This window comes from Sturnira hondurensis, unplaced genomic scaffold, assembly GCF_014824575.4.
Source record: "Sturnira hondurensis isolate 20B ecotype Veracruz unplaced genomic scaffold, ASM1482457v3 Scaffold0000022, whole genome shotgun sequence".
In the NCBI taxonomy this organism is placed as follows: Eukaryota; Metazoa; Chordata; class Mammalia; order Chiroptera; family Phyllostomidae; genus Sturnira; species Sturnira hondurensis.
Genome location: NW_028072653.1, coordinates 7,285,111 through 7,306,891, shown reverse-complemented (window position 1 = coordinate 7,306,891; position 21,781 = coordinate 7,285,111). Strand labels below are relative to the sequence as shown.

Sequence of the window (21,781 nt, the reverse complement as noted above, 5' to 3'; positions counted from 1 at the left end):
TTAAGACTAGGTAAAAATGGCTTTCAAGGCACAAGATGATTCCCTAGGGAAACTAGATATAAATTGGAGCCGAGATGAGCAGACCGACTAACAACAAAGCACTACTGACTATACTCAACGAGTCCACAACACGCCACCCACTGAGCCAGCACCCTGCCGAGTCTACCCCTCCAACCGAAAGTGCACGTGACGGACCCTGGCAGGAAACCCTCCCCACCCCTTACAAAAAAAATGTTGGACTGGGCTAGAATAGCCCTGTCACGATTTTGCGACAAAATTTTGGTCGTGGAACAGGTTGTTCAAGAACATCTTATCCACGTGTGTTCCAAATTTAGTCAGTGACATATCACACCCATAATATTTGCAATCTGCACCTTTAATTACTTAATATTTTTCTTTGCATTTACTCAGGCCTAACATCGCTACCTACCTGAGCCACATCCCTCAGCAATAATACCAGTATAATCATGAGTGTGAGGAACTAGGTGCAGCTTTTCTCAATACCTATTTTCAAAAGCCCCTCATTAGTAATCAATAATATATACTCCTACATTCATGAAATCATCTCATGTTTGTGGACCATGCTCTGGAAAGCAATTACGTGGTCCGTCCCCCTCATTTGCCCCAGAGGCCGGGGAGGTCGGGTCACTTCTCCAAGAGCAGCCAGAATGGGGTGGCAGAGTCCAGCCTGGGACACAGGTGTCCCCATCCTCCATCAACCTATCCTTCATGACACCACTATGGCCAGATAGCAAGCGATGAGCAAAGGCGCATACAGAGTTTCTAAGGGAGCTCAGATCTCGAGGGTCTGCCGGGCTTTGCTTTCCTTGACATGTCGAGTATTGAGTGCGTGTTGTGGGACCTAGAATCACACACTTGGAAGTGACAGCACACAGTAGGACAGCACACCCTGCTTTTTCAACAGCTCTTACTCTTACAGGTTTTCCTTTCTTCTGAGTCTGGAATCCTCCTCAGGCTAACTCTGTCCCATGGATTTTATGATTCTAGTTCTTTGTCTTGGCAAAGTCAGTCACGCCTCCTACCAAGCTTTCTACTCTTTGCGTCTGTCACTGTGGGCTACATGCTAGTTGCCACATGAACGGGACCCTCGGAAACATTCAGGGGGTAATACAATGAATGCACCAAGTTGTCATCCCACAGGACTCAGACACCGAGACTTCCTTTCTTATGTTCTTTTATGGTAGCTCACTACATGGGTAAATATTACAAAATCACACAGGAAGCATCAAAAATGTTTCTGTTCAGACTCCAGAATGGCTGTGCCCTCAAGTTGGGGCAAGCTTTCTGTCTGTCTAGTCTATGTTCCAGTTGATGCTAAGTGTCCCTCTTCACCATCTAGGCCATGAAAGTAAACACTTTCAGCGATGAGAATCTCATTACTCGTGAGGCATTTTTCCCCCTTTCATGGTATTTTACTGTTTTGCAGTGAGGTGAAAATGTGTTCCTGAAACTTCTACCTCCTGGTCCTTGTTCTGGGTTTGGGTTGGGCACCTGTGCAAACCACCTGGCCCAGACTCAAAAAGAACACCTGGGCACAGGATGATGACTGACCTTCAATGAGAAGGCTCATATTTTGGCCAACTTGTAGGGCATCTTTTGTGCTTGGCTAAGAGTGTGCCCATCATTTTTAATACGAAAGACCCTCACTTTAGGTTTTCACTTCAAAAAAGATGAAGCTCCTAGGACAGGCTCCCAGCAAGAGCCCCCAGAGGAATGGATTTAATTAACCAATCAGAGAGTTAGCTGTGTCCGTGGACCTGGTGGTAAGGACGGCTCCACGGTGGCTAATTTCATCTCAACTTGATCTCACTGCAGAGTCATGAAAGCTCAAATGTTCAAGGATAATCGTTGCGGAGGAGAGTTCCGTAACACGGGAAGAAGCGGGAACGAGAGGCAGAAGCAGCTGCATTCAGTCTGAAGTCAGTTAATTCTGACAGGTGCTTCCTTCCCAACCTGTTCCCTGTGGTTCCGAAGCTCTCTCCCTCTCGGACTGTGGCCTGTCTACTTTTGATGACAATCACTTCAGCAGCACGTCAGGTTGTTGCACAGCTGGTTTTTCCTCGGGTAAAGATTCCTTTTCCTTATTAATATCACAGGGACCTATTTCTTTTCCCCAATCAATTAAAGAGGAAAAATAGAAGAGCCCCCATGTGACACAGGAAAGCTTTTCTGACTTGTGGCACATGGGCAGGTCACCCAGCCCCACATGGTCCTGGGAACAGAGTCCTCATGATTCTCAGAAGCAACTGGAGGTCACGGCCACATAGACACAATCAGTTGGAATAACCATGACAGACATTGCTCACTACCCAGATATCCAACAGTTCACCCAGGGTCGGTGCCTGGGGTTGGTGGATTCATTCTATGGGTGTGTTAGGTTGCACTATTCAGAATGGATGTCTGGACAGTCCACATTCAGGAGACAACAGCAACAACCCTCAATTAGCAGTTAGCTTCTTTCCTTGTATTCCCTGGCAACATGAACGTTGGCTTCTCCTTGTAAGCGCCCAACTATTCTGCTCACGCAACACACTAACATCTACTCTATTTCCTTTGAAGAGGTGCTTTTCTGAGTTTACTTCAATCGATAGTGGTCGTCCAACCGTCTGTGGTTCCTTTAGGCCCTGGTGTTACAGACTTGGATGGCCTTATGAAGTTATTAATAAGGGCTGGTGGTGGTGGTAGCAGGTTATAGGGAAAAAAAACCCAACTGACAATCACGTGGAAAGAATAAAAGTATTCTAACCACACAATGTGCCTTCTGATTTATTCATGAGAAAATGCGGCCCATCCAAATAATGCTAATGCAATATATTACGAAGCTGTCCAAGAATTGTGCTTGATCTGGATTCAAAGCCTATTTCTGATCTATGCAATTCTACAAATTTTAGCCATACCTGGTACTTAACTTGTTAGAAAGAGGTACCACAAGAATCACGGTTTGGGAGAATCCAGGCTGCCACTGAGTTAACTCTAATGGTTAACATCGAAACAGTATAGCTTATATTTAAATTTTTAGCCCTATATACTAAATTTCCCAATATAAAATACATAATTTGGCTGAAAAAATTCCAGAAGTGCATCCTGGTGACTGTCCCCAACTGTTTTGCAAGTCTGTGTTTTATCCAAGCCCTCCCACCGCCCCCTCCCCCAACCCGTCTATCACCTTGTTTCCTTCAGCAAAATAAATGGGGTCCACAAGTGCTCATGTGAATTATTCAGTTGACTATTTGCAATGTCCCTACTCAAACTGCCTCCCATGACCTTCTGGGAACAGGCCACAGACAACCCATGTACCCCAACACTAGCCGCCCAGCGCTCGGCCTTCCCCCACGTCTCCCAAAACGCTGTTTGCAGACTAGGTGCCATTTCATTCTTATTTATTTTCTATTTTCAAAATATCGCATTGGAGGCTCTGCTTGGAAAGGATCAAAGAGCCTCTCTTTCCTGTCTGACTGTCAGCATCCCCGAGGAGGACTGACTCTGGGCTTGTAAATTGTGGCATTTACTTCAAATGAATTGACAGAAGAGTCTGCTCAAAATAAAAGATGAAAACTCCACAAAACAGCTCTGGAGCCAGAGGTGGAGAAGCAAGCGATCATGCATGTATGGACATCTCTAGATTCTGAATAGCAAATCTCACCAACCGAGGTATGTCTGGCCTTTTTTTTTTTTTTTTAAGCAAACCCCAGGAAACATGACAGTAAGAAGACAGCCTCCATCCTGCCAATGAAACCAGAGAGCTCTAACTTCTCCCAGGTAAAGGCATTGGCAATAACGATCTTTATAAGTTACACAGCACACACTCATAGAGTCACGAGAGGTTACTGTCCCGAACGAGAGACTTGCCCAGATCACTGCTCTCCTCATTGTGGGAGCTTGACTTGGCATCCAAATGCACATTTTCTGTCTTTCAAGAATTCATATTTCGGCGCATAGAGATGCGAAACTTGAACCAAACACTTTAAGTAGCAGAAACACCCTTCTCCAATTTGTCTCATCAAGAGGGCTAGCTACAGGGAAACACGTTATGTGTTCTCCTGCTGGCTGTATTCTCACCCTTTTCTACTGAGACTCAAGTGGCCATCTTCCCATCTCACTCCCAGTGGCCCCAGAAACACTTCAGCTCAACTGCAGTCTCCTCTCCAGTCCACGTGGTGACATGCGAACCTTCTCCCTTCCTCTTGGCCCCCGATGTCCTGCAAGCCTCAGCTGGCTCCTACTCCTAATGCAAATGCTGACCCACTCTCTCCTTTCTCCCCATTGAGAACTGTGCAACTCTCTAATTCAGGGCTGGCCTTTTCTTTTTTCCTGTGGAGGACCGGACAACAAATGGCTCTGCGGACCGGGGGGGGGGGGGTCTCCTGGTTATTCAACGCCAAGGCACAAAGCAGAAGCTGACAGTACATCGACAGATAGTTGTGGCTCTCTGCTCAGAATGATTATTTATGGACACTGAAACTGGAATTTCATACAACTGTCAAATGCAAGGAGATATTTCAAAAAAAATGTTAACCCTTAATAAATGTAAAAACTATTCTTAGCCCATAAGCCGCAGAACAACAGGCAGCAGGCCAGATGTGGCCCTGCAGGCCGAGGTTTTCCAGACTCTGCTCTGATCTATCTGGGCTGCCCTCCTGTGAGCTATTCCCAGATGTGGGATGGGCAGGAGGGAGGAGAGAGCCAGCAGGCATCGCTGGAGGGCACAAAGCCCTGGGCAGATGTGGGAGGGGGAGAGCCAAGGGGAGCTGAAGCTGGATGGTGTGGATGGAGGGAAAGGAAGATTTTCTACTTAAAGCCTATTGGCAGGCGAGAGCTCTTTTGTGGGGTGAGATTGGGGGGTAATGGAGGCGTGGGGAAGGGGAGAGGACTTAAATCACAGTGGGCAGCAGAAACACATCACGAGAAACGTCCCTGCCAGTGGCAGCTATTAGTGACATTTGACACTGTCTTGGTGGTGGGCTGTGTGTGCCGCTCCCCCACCCCGGAAAGTCTTCTGAATTCTCCCCAGACTCTGCAGGGAACTGAAGATGAAAGTAGCTACGGGGGAGCAGGATCTGGAGCATCATTGAGAGATTGCAAAAACAATTCACTGCCAACCGACTGTCCCGGCAGGGTCCCAGTGCTGCGGCTGCGGCCCGGATTGGCTCGCCCGCTGCCCCTTGGATGTCCAATTAAGGGGAACCGGGGGAAGCCTAATGCAGAGTGCGCTTCATCTCTGCGTAAGCACCCAAATGAACAGCATGGGAAACTGAGTCTGATCCCCGGAGTCAGTCCTGGGTAAGCTCCTCACACTGGTCTCTCATTCCAGGTGGGTGGTCTGGGACTAGAGTTTTGGGGGCTAGGACAGAGGGGAGGGCCCCCAACTAGATGGCTCGCCAGGGGCAAGTCAGTAGTTTGCAGACATTTCTGAGCATGTCACGCAAGCAAGTGCATTAGCCAGCTTGGCAGGAAGTGACTCCTGTCCCTGACTTGATTAAACAGCACATCTGAAAACTGGAGGTAAAGTGGAGGTCATCTCAACTGCCTGAGACATGAGGCTTCCATCACCTCAGTGAAAGGGAAAATGGGGTACATTCTGCTTGGTGTCATCCCATCCCAAACCACAATAAGGACAAAATACAAACAAACAAACAAAACGAAACCCTTAAGAAACTTGAGAACTATTACTTCTCAACAAAGAAAGGGCCCTTTAAAGAACATTCTTAGTCAAGAAGCTTATAGAGAGGAGGCTGAGTGAGAATGAAATGGGGCCAGAGGGGGAGCCGTCCAATGACCCTGGTGGTGATGAGGGGGGTCAGGAGCCCCAGGGGGAAGCCCTGTCTTGGGGATGGCAGGAGGATGCTCAGAACTATCACAGTGGTGCCTGGCTTCCCGGGAAACCTGGGAGTCCTGGTCCTGCCTGCATGTGGCCTTGTCTAAAACAAGTGAGTGTAACTGCTGCCAGCCAGCAGGGACCCAGTGATCTAGCCAGCTGGGAGTAGACTTTTAGGGTCTTGAGTCCTCCAGAGCCCGACAATTTCCCATGCATGTGCATTTCTTCCTCCCTGAGATCCGTAATTTGGAGGGATTTTCTTATGTGGTTCCATTCCTCCCCATCTGGAATTCTGGAAAGAAGGGAAAGCCTTTTCCATCAGGGGACCTTGCTTTTCCCTTCACTGTCCCCTTGGAGATTTGGAGGGGCAGCAAGAATGTTGGAGAGCACGTGTGTCCCTGAAGGAACAGCCGGTTGCAATGCACGACCATCACTATCGATCTACGATTTATGAAAATAAAGCAATATGTGCCTGTTTCGGTGCCTGCCGTTTGCCTACCAATGGTGCAGTGTTCACCATTCCAGCCCTCTCGACATTCACATTTGCCATCTTTACAGGTCCCGTGCTCAACGCAGCGGGGGTGGCACACGCGCTGGTCACACGCTGCGCCTGTCCAGCCCTCTTCACAGCGGCAGGCTCCCCCGATGCAGACGCCGTGAGTGCCACAGTCTACTGAGCACACTTCTGGAAGAGAAACAACGATTACAGCTCAACACCACCGCTGGCGAAACCCTCCACCGGAGGCCAGACCTCACATGTGGCCGGGTCCCTGGCGCAGGCCCCAGGGCCCAGCGCTATGTCACCTTTGGGAGGCCTCTCTCTCTGCACTGGTTGGGGACTGTCTCATTGCTACGTCTTTTCTGGAGCGGGGCTTCCCTGGACCAGCAGCATCACTGTCAGCTGGGAACTTGCCAGGAATGCCAATGCGTGTGCCTGGGTTGGACCCCCGGAGCTGGAAACTCTGGGAGTGGGCCTCAGAAATTTGTTTTAATGGGTTGTCCAGGTGGCTTTGACGCGTGCTGGAGTGTGAGACGCGCTGTTTCAGGGCTGCAGGCCACCGTGGCAACAGCTCAGACAGGGGTCGTCCAGTTTGGCAAAGGTACCTGGGAGGTACCCCCGTGAAGAGACACGTGTGAGTCCTGACTCCCCAGCCAGCTGGGGTGTTTCCCTCCTTGAGAGCCTGAACTGGCCAGAGGCCTCCAGGGGACCCCACAGCTCCATCCCCCCAAAGATGACTGACCCGCACCATGGTGGCCGTGATGGCCTTGGAACAATGCTGCATTTCCACAGCCTCTTTCTCAAAGGAGCTCAAAGTCTTTTGTGGTTAGGGAAGAGACAGACAGACAGACGTGTGCTCTCTGGCGTTCCAGACCTCTCACGCGAGGACAAGCATGGTCAGGCATTCATTCTTGCGACAGACCACCGAGGGAGGCATGGCCGTCAGGCCCGGGGTGAGGGGAACCAGAGCAGGAGGGAGGGCCAGTGACTCAATCAAAGTCACACTGTCCTCACCACAGTGGGGCCTCCCCTCTAGGGCTCCCTCCCCCCATTCTCTGCAGAGTTCGGCCTGGACGACCAGCCTCAGGGCTGAAGCTGGAGTCAGTGGCTTCCAAAGTAGCCCATACTAACCAAGTCTCCTTTCTTTTTGCACCGAAATACTCCTTCCTTCCCCACTGTAGGCAGAGCCTCACCTACATTCCCTGCCGGAGGGCCGTGGCGATCGGACAGCGGCCTCACTGCCAGAGGGAGGGACGGAGGGTGGTGCCTTGCTTGGAGAGGCACCTGGCGGTGAGCGGAGCCCCCCTCGGGAAGGCTGGCCTTGAACTACCGAACCATTCCCTGGTGAGGTCACTTGGGAGGTAAGCACATGCTCATAATTTTAGGAAAATAAAATGTGCAGCACAACACTATTATCTGCCTGTCACTGGAGGACCGCGGGGCTTTGCAACAGGTTCACGCACACCCCGAGAAAGCCTCTTTTCTGTTTTACAGGGTGTTCCATCGAGTTGTTCTGTTTTGTTTTCTGGTGCCTTTAGGAAGCACACATGGGAAAATCTGTAATGCAAATGGCAGCGTCCCTCCCAGGCCCCTCGTCCATTTGCAGCGATGGCCCCGATGAGGCACGAGAACCTACCCAGGGGTCTGTTATTTCTCAAGGATCACAGACTTCCTGATGGAGGAGAAGAGAGTTAGGAGCCCAAAGCCCCATGGACCAAAGGCCCAGCTGAGTGTGAGGAGTAGACGCCCAAGTGTTTGAGCTCAGGGAGGACACGGGACATGAGCACTGGGGAAAGTGAGGAGACAACCCCTCGGCTTACCCACGGAGCAGTCGGGACCCATCCAGTTGGGATCGCAGCTGCAGAGGCCGGTGTCGGGGAGGTACGTGCCGTGCCCGCTGCACTGGTCCGGGCACTGGACCCTCGCCAGCTCACAGTTTAGACCCCCCCAGCCAGGGCTGCAAAGGCATTCTCCGTTTACACAGACCCCGTGGCTGGAGCAGGTGGGATCCAAGCAATCGACTGAAAAACACAAAGAGGAAAACGGGTTCGTGAGTGGGGGCTGGGCTATGAGACACCGGAGAAGAGCTGAATGGACCAGTCGTTCACCAAATCCTATCCTCTCATGAGCAAATGCAGCAGCCAAGTAAGGCAGACCAAATCCCTTTAAAGAATTCAAGCCTTGTTACTTGTCAAAACACCAAATCTCAAACTCGAAAAGACCGTAAGAGAAAAAAAGGCCATTTCTCAAGCAGAAAGAGGAGACTTCAGATAGAGAGGTGTTCCATTTGAGCTTCAGAATCCTGCATTTATAACCATCAGTGCCTTAACTGAACCGCATCTGAGCATCTAAGAATGGGCCATGGACACGGGTGCTCTGTGTGTGTGTGGTACTGCCCAGCCTAAGTACCCCCACTATTGGAGAGAAAAGCAGAGATGCTCATTCTAACGTCACTCATACTTGACTTTGGTAGGTAACAAAGGGCTGAAAAGAAAAGGAAGAAAATTCATCAGTGATTGACTTCCCTAATTGTTTCACTTAGGCTAAGCCTGAAATGAGGTTCCATTGTCTGCGCACACGCCTACTGAGGGAGTTAGTACAATAAACGTGTAGAACAGGAGAGGGGAGGTTGGGTGTGGAAATCGTCCCGTGGGGTAATCTTCCGACAGAGAAGCATGAGGGCACTGGAGGCGTGAATCTCTGTGGCCGGGCACCGACCTTCCACCAGACAGGCAGTCGGACTAGTTCAAGGTCACACTCTGGGCGCTGTTGCTCTTGCCAGTTCCGTGGTCTGACTGTTCTCCCGTCTCAGGGATCAGAGTGGACGTATAGTCAGTAGGCAACTCGAAGATGATTATTCTGAAATCAGCTCAAAGAGGACAGGACTTCTTGCATGGGAATGTGACTCCACACTTTCGATGTCCATCCAGCCAAGGGTGGATGGACACGGCTCTGTAGAAGACCAACTTCCTTAGATTCCTAGGAGTCTGGAGAAGAGAACTCTGCATGCCATGGAGTTTGGGTGGTGGATGGCAGGTGGTCCTGCAGGGGGCCCAAGGTTACCTTGTGGATCAGAAAAATAGGGAGGTCTCTCCACCTTACTGTACTACGACGTGCATCGCCTTTGTTTGAACAGCTTGGAAAGCAGGCCTGCTGGCCTAGATTAAATCATTTGCTCTTGCCATCACCTGAGGGCACAGCCAGCTTGAGACCGCTTCCAATTTTTCTCTTGAAGTGTTTTGGACCACACAGAGAGTGTAACGCACCCGCTCCTGTGTGTGCGCGTGCCATCTTGTGGCTCAAATTCTCAGAGCAGATTTTCATTTCTCTCCTTGTCCAAGGCCAAGTTAAAACCTGAGAGATTTTTGGCCTGTAAATAGTTCATCAGGACATCGAGGTGGTATTGCCTTGGGTCTCGGCTTTCTGTGGGAGAGTGTCTTTTTTCTTTCTTATGGTGTACACTATAACGGTATATTTTCCAAGTGATGCATTGGTTGTAAATATGACATTACTGAGGTTATCCAAGTTACAAAATGATTTCATTCTGGGGGGACATCAGACTCAAGGAATTTGGATTTGTTAGAAATCACAATATTCCTTGAAGTTTTCAAAGAGCACCCTCCCTTAAGGCAAAAACATGAATTTTCAGTATTAAGAGGTGTTTCTCAGGATTCCATTTGGATATTTTCAGGACGATATTATGAAAGTAAGTTCAAAACTATATGAGCTGTGGGAAAATAGGAGCTACCATTTAAAAAAAATCAGGTATATATTCTCAGAAACGGGAATTTGATTTAGTATTAAAGTTGTAAGGATCATGTTTGCTCTGGTTATAGTCACTTTAATGTTGAATTCGTTGTCTTGGGGATTTTAACTCCTGGTGATATGAAGCCTTTGTGGTACCTTGGAATGTGCTCCAATCAGGATGGTAGAGCACGTCTGTATGTAAATGAAGGACAGAGCCAACCATTAGGAGTCATTTGCAAAGAGGCTGTGTAATGTCTTTAGTGTCTCACGCCTACCACGTGCTCTAAAGGAATATAGTAGATGTGCAATACACGATTGCTATCGGAATGAATGACAGATGCTGCTATAAGCATTTGTCATTATTGGGACAAATTTCCAGTGTGAAGGACTGACGAGAAAAATGGTATTAATGACTTCTTGCTTTGGGGAAGAGTGTGTACATTTTGTATATGTGCTGCCGAAGCAAGCACGAGTGCTGTACATTTTGGGATCTGCAAAACATGAACTAATTCGTTCAGAATCAATCTTTTCCACATTCTTCTAATCAAAGAAAATCCCTGACTTCTGGTTTTTATTATGTCCTCTTTTCTAACACAGCAGAATTGAAACATACGCAAAAATACCTCATGTGCTATGTGCCTCCGAAATTACCCTTCATTTATAATTGCCTGTTTAAAAGGTTTGGTGAGGTGTCAATGGCTAGGAGCTGTCAAAAAACTCAAAAACTATGTTATAATCTTTTTCTTAAAAGGAGGAAATCAAAAGTAATATACGAAAAAAATAAACTGGCATTTTTCTTCCAGATACACGAGTTCACTCTTCTTTATCCTGAATTACAGTGCGAAGGGTGGTGGAAAATCCTCTGCGATTTGTTAGCCCAGGACCAGAATGTCACCGAAAGAACCATTTATTTGATCTAGAAACAGGCGCTGCCCCTTTTCGTGGTCCGTGATACAGTCAATACGCCCTTTGTGCGGTACAATTACAGCAGCTGATGGAATAACTCATTTCAGACTTGGAGGGGAGCAGTTTCACTATGATTTTTAAGTTTGGTTCCAAATGCCTAAGATGGTCTTGTGGAACCATCCTTAGAGTCTTTAGCAGGCAGGAGGGACGATGGCCTTGGACGAGGCTTTATAAATAGAAACAGGGTTATACTTAAAAGGGGGACAGTGGTCTTTACCGGTAAGTACCACGTGCCTACACCAGCCCCCAGCCCCCCGGCAGCTGAGGTACCAGAACTCATTTAGTCTTGGCTCATGAAAGGTTTGACAAAAAAGGGCTGTGAATGCAATTTCCATCCCTAAGGATGAAAAAGGAGGTCAAGGAGTTTTACAAACAACAGGTACTATAAACCCCCAAAGAACCATGAATTACATTTGTGAAGTTAAATGTCACTGAAAAATGACTCAGCCGTGGAGTCACATGGAAGCACGGCTGACTTAAACTAATGTGTCAATTCCTCTCTTGTCACCGTCCCATCCCCGGGACATCATGGAATGGAGCCGCACCAATGCGCCCTTTCTTTTTCTCGAGCACATTCGTTAATAGCAAAACAATGTTTATGCAGCAGAAATGGAGGACGGCAACTATTGATTTCATTGCCATGGCCATTTTCAGGTAAACTGTTTGAACGTTATGACTATGATGAATATCAGAAATAAAAAGGCTAAATGGGAGAAAAAGTGCTGATCCAGCCATTCTGAGTCCGTTTCCTATTTTGAAAACAGCCTATGAATCACTCGGTTCACTCTTTATGGGGGGGCAGAAATCAATACAGGCGGGATTTCATCCTTTCATAACGATCTGCATGGCTTCCTTGTTTTGTTGGTTGGTTAATTCGTTCTGAACATTTAAGTAGGACTTGTTGGGAGAGTCGGGAAGTAGAGAAATCACTTGAAATTCTACTCATACAGATAACGCACAATTTTGACAGGAGGGAAAAATATCCCAAGACGGGCATGGCTGTGGTTCCAGCGCGTTCCTCTCCCAAACGATGTAGGCAAAAGGTCGCTTTCACCTTCCCTGCCATGTTATTGGCCTCTCCCCTGTTTTCAGTGAGTGCAGCTTTGCCTCCTGTGATCCATTTGTCTTTAAGAACTTGAACCTTTCAAGCAGGATTATTAAGTCCGTACTTCCCCCAACCCAACTCCCAACTTGGTTTTAGGATGCAGACAGAAGGCTGCTACCTTTTATAAGAGAGGAAAAAATAACTATAGAGTTGAGCAAATGGAGATCAGGGGGTCAGACTTCTGGGCCCCGTGAAGGGCATCATCACTGACGTATCAGAAAATCTTGGAAGAATGATGTCATGGAGACTGACTCTTTGTAGCGATCTAAAAATGATGAAACGGGAGGTTTCACACAAAGGGGGGCATTTGCGGACATCTCTTAGGATAAGTCAGCATCATTCCTTTGTGGCGAGGGGCGTTATTTTGTACGGAATCCCGGAGATCTATAGGTTAATGGACGACAATGGATTCACTTGCATCTGAGAACTTCGTAGCCCCTGAGGTCCTTCCTTATTGCCTCGGCAGTCAGAAGCCGAGTGAGGACATAGGCATAGGGTGTCCAACAGGATCTTTTCTGTGGGGACATCCTGAGTGGTCACCTCAAGCTGTTTCACGAGGAGCAGGCAGTGGGCTTTCCTTTGGGTGAGCTGACACTTCTTTTTCCACTGGGAATGTGGGAGGGGAAAAAGGCTCTTTGAGATACGCAGGGGCGTTTCACTGGGAGATGGACTTAGTGGACGTGTGCTCAGCTGGAAGACAACCCCTGAACTGATCCTAAGGTGGAGGAGCAGGTGAGGGGCCGAGAGGGCCTAGGTTCTTTCCTTCCTAGCAACCGCGGTCGCTTCTTTCTATGTGGGAAGGCACAGAGGGACAACTGGAGACCATCTTGTGGAAGGGCGCACCCAGGGCAGGAAGGCTGAAGCCAGCATGGCTGTGCTCCCTGGCCTTCCAGGTACCCAGGTGCTCCCTGCATCTGGGGACCAAATAAGTCTTCTGAAAGAACTAGCCGGAGTAACCAGGATTAGTTAGAGCTGGCTTCTGAACACTCACCAAGAGGTGTTCTTTTTCCTGACCTCAGTCTGCGCCTGGTCTCTGGTCGGGTTTTGGCAGACTAGAGTCAGTGTATGACGCCCTGACTTTCACCCACATGTGCTGCGGGCCCCTTCGGTGCGGGCTCCCGGGAGCTCTGTGGGGTTGGCAACTCCCCGCCCCCCCGCAGCACCCCCACCCACCCACCCACCCACTCTCCTGACCACTGTGATCACAGCCAGCCAGGATGATGTCCCCCACAGGGGGTCTCTAAGTGACCTGGACACCTATGGTCTCTCAAGCCTGCCTGCTTTCCAGTGGTATTCATTTTTGCAGAAATATTTATACAGACATAAGTCAGTCTTGGGTTACGAGGGATAGATTGTAAAAGAACAACAGCAACCAAACAAAAGCAAAAACAAAAATCCCAGCTTTGAGGAAGACTGGGAGGGGGAGTTAAGGATTCTTGTTCCTTCTTTTCTGGAGAGCATTAGTAAGTCCCAGTTCAGAGGACCTGAAATAAAGCAGAGGAAAAGAGGAAGGAAGACAGGGGAAGGGGAAGGAGAAAGAAGGAAAAGCAGCAGCAAGGGCAGGAGGCTGAACAGAGGGAAAGATGGGACAGACAAAGGTGAAGATGCAAATTAGAGAGAAAAAAGAAGAAAGAGGAGCTAATTACTATAAAGAAAAACAAAACATTCCTTCCATAACTATCCCACAAGCCTCCTGTTTTCTACAAGAAGTCCATCAAACTATGCTGTACACCTGAAACTAATACAAAATAATACTGAATGTAAACTGTAATTGAATAATAAAATGTGAAGTTCTTAAAAAAAAAAGTCCATCAAGCCAAGGGATTTGAAGTTTCCTGTGCAAAATGTTGCAGTTCCCTTGGCAGAGTCTGGGATGGGGCTCAGAAGCCAAGTTCTGACCCTGCACTCAGGCCCCGCCCCCAGCCCTTAGTGGCCGCCCCGCCCCCGCCGGGCTTACCTTCTTCACAGTGCTCGCCTTTGTAGCCTGCAGAGCAGACGCAGTTCCCGTCGATGCAGGAGCCGTGGCCCCCGCAGGAAGGATCGATGCACTGATTCATGGGCACGTCGCACTCGGCTCCTTTCCAGCCGCTGTAGCACTGGCATGTCCCTTTGGAGTATTGTCCGTTCCCGCTGCACAGGACAGGGCAGGCGGCTGCAAAACCAGAGACAGGGCTCTGGGTCAGGGGGACCAGCGCCTGGAGGGCCGGGTCAGTCTCAGATGGCGTTTCGGCCGAGTTTATAATGCTCCTGGCCAGGACTCAGGCCCCTGGGGGTGCAGAGCCAGCTGCAGATAATCAATAACCATCGTCACCACCACGACAACTATGCTGTTGACATGAGCAGTCACCACTCGTTACATGCTTATTACGTGCCAGGCTGGGCACAGTACGTGGTAAGCGTTATGTGCCATTTGTTACCTAATCATCACACCATTCTGTCAGGTGGAGGCCAGAGTCACGGTCCTGGTTGACAGGTGCAGCTCAGACTGGTGAGTCAGCTGGCCGGGGTCACAAGTCGGGGGCTGGGCTGGAAGCCAGGCTGGCCTGACTTTAAGCTGTGCCCTTAATTAAGCTGTGTGGACTCGTGTGCCTCTGCCGTTGTTGGTTTGAGGGATCAGTACCCACTTGGCTGATCATGTTACCCTCAGGGTAGTTGACTCCTATTCCTGACACGTGTATGGTCACTAAAAAGGAAGGGAGATGGGCTGCAGTTGTGACACCATCTCTCTACACCTCAGTTTCCTTACCTAGACCATGAAGAAATAACGTCATCTAGCTCAAAGTGTCACCTATGTAATCAAGTATGAGGACTAAATGGGCCTGGCCTATTAGAACAACAGACTGGAGACATGGCGTCTTGAGCTGTTCATATCTCAGCTGGGAGCCTCTTGCGTATGGCAACAGGAAGGAGGCTGAAAACCTGTAGGGATGATCTGCTCTGAGATTACCAGCAGTTTTCCCCGGTTTGGCCACAATGGTGCCAAATCCGCCCTTTTAGAGATTATCAAGAGTGGGATTTTACTGGTTGCTTTCACTTCTCATCTCCAGATCAGTTTTATTTTTTAATTTATTGATGTGTGTGTGTGTGAGAGTGAGAGTGAGAGAGAGAGAGAGATTAATTTTTTTGTTGTTCACTTATTCATGCATTCATTGGTTGAGTTTTATATGTACCCTGACTGGGGATTGAACCCACAACGTTGGTACACTGGGATGATACTCTAACCAATGGAGCCACCCTGCCAGGGCCCGGATCAGTTTCTAAAGCACTAACATTTTCAACTTGGCTTCTAATGTGAGCCCCAAATGAGGACTCAGCTCCAGACTCTGAAACTGGCACTCAGAGACCTTCAGAAAGGGCGATGGTTTACCCGGGGTTTGGAATGAATAGGCTTCGGGAATTCTACACATGTACAACCTGAACAGTCTCCTCATCCCACAAAGTGTTTATACACCTAATCAGATCTCTCCCTAGTCAACAGCACCCCCCTCCACCTTATCAACCCGCACTCATTGTCACGTTTTCTACTGCAGGTTTATAGTAATTCACTTTCCTTCCACAAGTGCCTAATTCCCCCACGATACCGTAAACGACTCGAGGACAGGACCAGGTTTATCGTGTGGATTTCCTTCTGGTGCTGCATTCACTGATGTTGGTTCGGTTAAGGAAATCTTGTTCCTATGTTCTGATAATCAGGGATTCCCAAGTGGCACGCTTATGGGCAAGCCCCGAATGGTCATCCATGAAAGATGTGGGCAGGCCAAAGTCTGGCGTGCACCCCTTTGCTTTTTCTGGCCAAGTGTGTGCTTTACCTGATGGTAAACTGACCAAAGGCAAAAACATCTTAGCAGTTGTCAGGTGAGTGAGGGGCTATGCCTCCCCCAAAGGCTTTATCAAAGAACAGCCTTGGGGGTACACATAGAGCTCCCAGTAGAATTCTTATCCTTATGAATCTACCAGAGGAGAACCACTTCAAGGTGAGAACCTCAAAGCCACGTGCTGAATTTAGATGAACTCAGTCTAAATGCAAGGAGTGTGCTTTCCACTTCAAGGGCTCTGAAGCACACATCTGGAGAGTGGCTGCCCATGCTGATTGCCTCAGAGAAAAGATAGCTCTGAATCCAGGGTGCCCAAGGTTCCAATTAGGGACCAAGCAAACATGAACAAGAGTGAGAAATTAGGGGCTTCATCGACGCTTGGAGAGGGCTTTGAAGACCAGGGAAATCTGTTCTGTGTCAGTTTCTCAGGAGACTCACGTGAAGCTCTAGGTCACGATGTCCCATGTGTCCACATGAACTTTGAGTCCCCCTTCCTGCACCTCTGCAGGGACCATCAGTTAACCATGGCACCTGTGTCCCTGACTGATAGAGAGGCTCAGAACCTTTGATATCATGCCCTGGCTGAGACTTGCTAACAGGTGGACTTGGCCTTCAAGAGAAAACTCACTGGCCATTTCCGGTCTAGGTAACACTGAAGACTCTCCCGGTGGGAAGGCTGGAATAAGCATCCTTTCCTACCCACTTCCACCCTCACATCCACAAATGGGAAGGCGGTGAGAAGTGTGGCCATGCATACCTACTGAGATGAAATTCTGAGGGCTGTTTCCCACCCGAGGGCAATACACTGGACCGGCTGTCACGGGTGGCAGAGAGGGCTACATGAAACCACCACCCCTGGGCTCTCATTGCATCTTTCCTGCCCCTCCAGTAGGTGGAAGAGGATAGCAAGTAAGGAACAAATGATTACTGTCTTTATCAACGGATAAAATGCAGTTAGGATTTTCTTTATTCATATCGCAATAGTTTCTCTTCTGCACACACTCCAAGAGGTGGGAAAAATAGGACTGTCAAGAATATAAGAATGGATTTTATTTAAAATCAGGTGCCTGGGAAATCACATTTTAAATGTGACCTATTTAAATACCTCAGGGAAACACAAAAGGGAGAACAGTCAGGTCAGACAGTTCTGCACACTATAAATGCAGCCTTCCTTCAATATGTTTGCTGCGTGCTCACTGGGAGTGTGGTAAAAATGCAAAAACACTGTAACGTTCTCTGGAAAGTGGGGCACTCGATGGCTCTGCTGATGTTACATTAAAAAGCAGAAGGCCAGTTAAAGAGGAGTGAAGATCTCTAGTAATTCATTTGCCTTCAGGGCAGATTGGAAATGCCTGATGTGCGCCCTCCAGTGGTTGCTCAACTGACCTGCATGGATTCATTCTCAGACATAACTCAACCCAGAGTGTTACAGAATGCAAGGCTCAGCCTAGACCTCATTGAAGAGGCTGGGCATGAATCAGGGATCTCCTGTACTAATAACTCTTTCTACATTTTTACAATTATTAAGTCTACATGATTTTTAAAAATTAGGTTATAGGACAAACAATTCTGACTTCATAACTTAGCCAATCATAATAGGAACTAGAAGTGGAAACAGCAGGGTTTTGGGAGCCAGAAAGAACTGGGCACCAAACCTGGCCCATCTTTACTAGCTGTGGGATTCGGGCAAGATTGCTTCACTAGTCTGAGACCCAGTTTCCCCTTCAAAGAATTATCTCTTAGAGTGGATGGCGAATTGAGTGAGACCACAAGTTCAAGGGCGCAAGATAGTAACTGACACCTGGTTGGCCATGAGCAGATGCTTTCTCATGAGTTCCAAACTCAAGGCCCAAACTGACTTCAATGGTTAATGACATTAAAAATATAGTTCTCAAATGTGTATGTGCACACACATGTATACACACACACATGTTCACGCACACACACACCACCACCACCACCGAAGAGCATCAGGTGATGCTAATGGAGAGACCTCATTGTTTTCTCCACCCCCCTGCCACCCCCTGCCATATTCTCTGGCTGTGGGCAGTAGGTGCTTCTGGAGTCACATGTAGAGAGTTTTACAACACCCCCCACCCCCCGCTGGCCCCCGCCCACCACTCTCTTCTTCCTAAGGCTTCCAGGACCAGAACACTGTGCATTTGAGCTTCTACCTAAAATTAATTAAAATGTTTGCACAAAGTGACTATTCCTGTTTTACTAAATCTAGTAAATGGAAGCTCTAGGACTCCTGCAGAAGAGAAATAAATTACTGTTGTCACTAACGACTGACAAGTTAACAGGCTAATGACAAAAAAAAAACACACACAAGAAGAGACAATTTAGATTCGACTAAATGGTGTAATGCTCATCGTAATGATCAAGCCAGAGATTTTTTTCTCTCACCAAAGTTCTCGGCAAGGGATGAGATGAATGGTTGGTGTTATTTACTTGGTGGGAAGTGACAGGACTAGCTGCGCATGCCTGATGCTTTAAGCAAGACAAGCCGTATCTACCTGGCGCTTGCAGTGGGGAGGCCCCCTAAAGGGAAGGCAGAGATGGTTGAAAGAGCTTCACTGTACAGGCACGGCGCGGGGGGGGGGGTCTTCACTTTGTCAAGTTATCTGTGGGCTGGGATACATGGGCAGAGAGGATTTCAAATAATGTATTTGTTAAAGATGACTTGAAATCTGATGGAAAACCCCTTTGGAGAACAGACTGGAGAATATTTGAACCCAGTACTCCAGGTAAAATGTCAAAATAGCACAAGCATTCTGTTGCTTTGCATCCCATTCGGTGAATAAATATTAATGAATAACCTAGTAGGTGTTAGTATTGGGTTGGCCAAGAAGTTTGTTACAGTTTTTTCCATAAAATAAAAGACAAGCTTTTCATTTTCACCAATAACTTGATTAATCTGGATATTTTGAGGATGTCGGCTGTCTCCCGCTATTGGCTTCTAGTGGGTAGGGGCCAGGGGTGCTGCTAAACATCTTCCAATGCATCAGACAGCCTCACGGCAAAGAGTTATTTGGCCAAAATGTCAGCAGTACCAAGAAACTTTGCAAACCACTTTCAACACATTTGATCAGTCACAACACCTTCTCCATACACTGCACAAATCTTTTTCTGCATTTCAGTTGTGTTTTTACCTTCCTTGAAACAATAAACACTGAAAATGTTATATATCTTCTTCCGTCTCCAATATTAAAGTGGCTGCACAAAAATTTGCCGATTTTGATTTTTTAACAATGCATGCCGATATGATAGTTGTCACCCTATGATCTAACAAAACTGTTCTGAATGATGTTAAAGACCACTAGGCGCTACTAGAGCCATTGTATGAAACGACGATAGAGACTCTTTGGCCAACCCAGTAGCCGGGTTAGGTGGTAGGAAAGATGATGGAGAAATGAAGATGCCTTGATTCTCCTGGAGCAGTGGAGGATGAAATGTGTGGGCCATGGAGGTGACGTGAATTCAATTCAGCGTCCTTGAGACCAAAACCGGTGTCCCACTGTCTTTCCAGACTGGCCTTGGCCTGGTGCTGAGCAAAACAGTGTTAGTGAAGTGACTTTCACTTCTTGGTAGGTCCCTGCAGTTGGCAACGCATTCGGTAAACAATAAAGATTGACATCTTCTGGACACTGTACTAAAAAAAAAAACCCAAACCCTACAAAACTATTAGAAAAAGTATTAAAGACTAATTTTATTTTCTTGGGAAGGGGCATATGCAAGGCACATAAATTTTAGAAGCCAAGAAGGAAAAGAAGATCAGATCCGATTGCATGAAACTGAGATCTTCTATATGATGAGGAACACTCTCCACAAAATTAAGGGGTGAACCACACTGGGAAGACATGTTTTTGTGCGCAGTGTACAGAATCAAGCTTGATATGGGAAATGCACAGAGTATGCACTAATCACTAAAGGAGACAAATGAATGAAACCTAGGCAGAGGCCCTACAAATACAAATATAAAAAGCCAATAAAAGCATGAAGAGATACTCAGTTTCATCAGGAATTAAATATAGATAAAATAATAATGAAAGAGAATCCATGGCTTATCAGATGGGTGGGGGGAAGAGCTGAAAGACGGAGGAGCCCAATGCGGCTGAGGCTGAAGGAAACGGGCTCTGTCAAATGCGGCTGGTGGGGGCACGAACTGTCACTATCTGGATACCTGGCTCACTGTGCCTGAGTGAGAGCCTGTTGACCTCAGTGACTCAGTTTTCCCTCCCTGTGAAATGGGAAGAGCAACAGAGGACTTCTTGTGTAGGTAGAGTGGAGAAGTTAGAAAGCATAACCAAGAAATGACGGTAGAAACACAAATGTAGGTAGCCCTGGCTGCAGTGGATGGCTCAGTGGATTAAGTGCTGGCCTATGGACTGAAAGGTCACCGGTTCCATTCTTCCCAGTCAGGGCACAGGCCTGGTTTGTGGGCCAGGGGGCCGGGTCCCCAACTGAGGGCAGGCGAGAGGCAACTGATTGATGCATCTCTCACACACTGCTGTTTCTCTCCCTCTCATTCTCCCTCCCTTCCCCTCTCTCTAAACATAGATAAATAAAACCTTAGGAAAAACAATACCAATGTAAAAATCACCAGCCATTCTGATCATGATGGTCCCCTGCCACAAGAACAGCTCCCCCACTTCCTACCTAGGACACTCAGACACTCCAGCGGGACCCCTGGCGAAGAGAGGTGACCAGAGGGCACTTCTGACAGACGGGGCAGCGTCTCTGGCTCAGAGGGCGAAAGTTCAGGTGTGGCAGCTTCCTCACCCCCATTCTGTCACACGTCACTTTAATAAGCAAGAACGTGATTCAGGGAAGAATTTCCAGAAGGACGAAAAACTCATCAGGTGTGTCAGATCCCTGACATTCAGGAGCCGTGTGGGGAAAGAAGCACATGCTGACTTAGGCACGAAAGTATAGATGCTTTAATTAATCCGGGGTGAATTTAATTGCTTTAGTTAAGTGGAAATCGGGTTAAAAATGATGCAGAGCATGCTGGGGTGTGTTAAAAACATGACATATGAGGTGGATGAATCGATAAATTAAAAGTGCACAGATGTTTTAATTAAACCCAGGGAAGTTAACGAAGATCGCAAGAGACTTTTAAGCCTATGATTAATTCAAGTCATTTAAAATACCTGTAGAGATATGGGGATGTCTCCATTTTGAGAGTTATAAGAGTTCTCAATCGATAAGTGCTTAAGCTGTTTTTAAAAAAGTCTTCAGGTTTTTTTTTGTGTGTGTGTGTGACTGAACTGCATTAATTGCATAATGAATATTTAAATTCTTCAGACTATACAGTAAGCGTTTTTGCAGCTCAAGTCCAGACTGAAGTAGCTTCTCATTCTTAGTGCGATTCAAGCCTCAAGATGAGTTTGCAAATCGCTGGTGTCCATGAGCACAGAAGCTTCTTGAAGACAGGGAGAGTCCGTCTATTCACTGCTGTGAGGCACAATCTCCCTTTGGTTTTTACCAGCTGTGTGACTATACGTACTTTATGCTCTGCCTTGATTTCTTAACCTTTCAAATGGGATGAGAATCCTGGGGTACAAACCCCATGGTGTTTTTATGACGATGAAGAGAGATGAGGTCTGTATGGTACTACCCACAAAGCCTGGCCCACAGTAAGAAGTCTGTATGTAGATAAGAGTCTATAGCTAAGATTTTTTAAAAATCAGCATTGTTATTGGAGAAAATTGTTCCAACTCATTACATCACAAAGAGACAAGAGAGGGCAGAGCACCCTCTTTCACGCCCCCCACTCCAGCTGACCTCCTCTCTAAACACCAGTTTACTTC

General features: G+C 47.6%; 1 protein-coding gene across 2 annotated transcripts in view; it reads right to left on the bottom strand.

The window, feature by feature from the left end:
• TENM2 (teneurin transmembrane protein 2) overlaps positions 1 to 21,781 on the bottom strand; it is a 343,633-nt gene that overhangs the window by 119,534 nt on the left and 202,318 nt on the right. Inside the window, exons 8-10 of one of the 2 annotated variants that reach the window (XM_037040640.1) lie at positions 14,111 to 14,305; positions 8,156 to 8,356; positions 6,336 to 6,521 (exon numbers count right to left, since the gene is read on the bottom strand). In XM_037040640.1, the coding sequence (XP_036896535.1) occupies positions 6,336 to 6,521; positions 8,156 to 8,356; positions 14,111 to 14,305 (582 nt within the window). The remainder of the gene's footprint in view (positions 1 to 6,335; positions 6,522 to 8,155; positions 8,357 to 14,110; positions 14,306 to 21,781) is intronic. The other variant, XM_037040701.1, reaches the window with a different exon arrangement.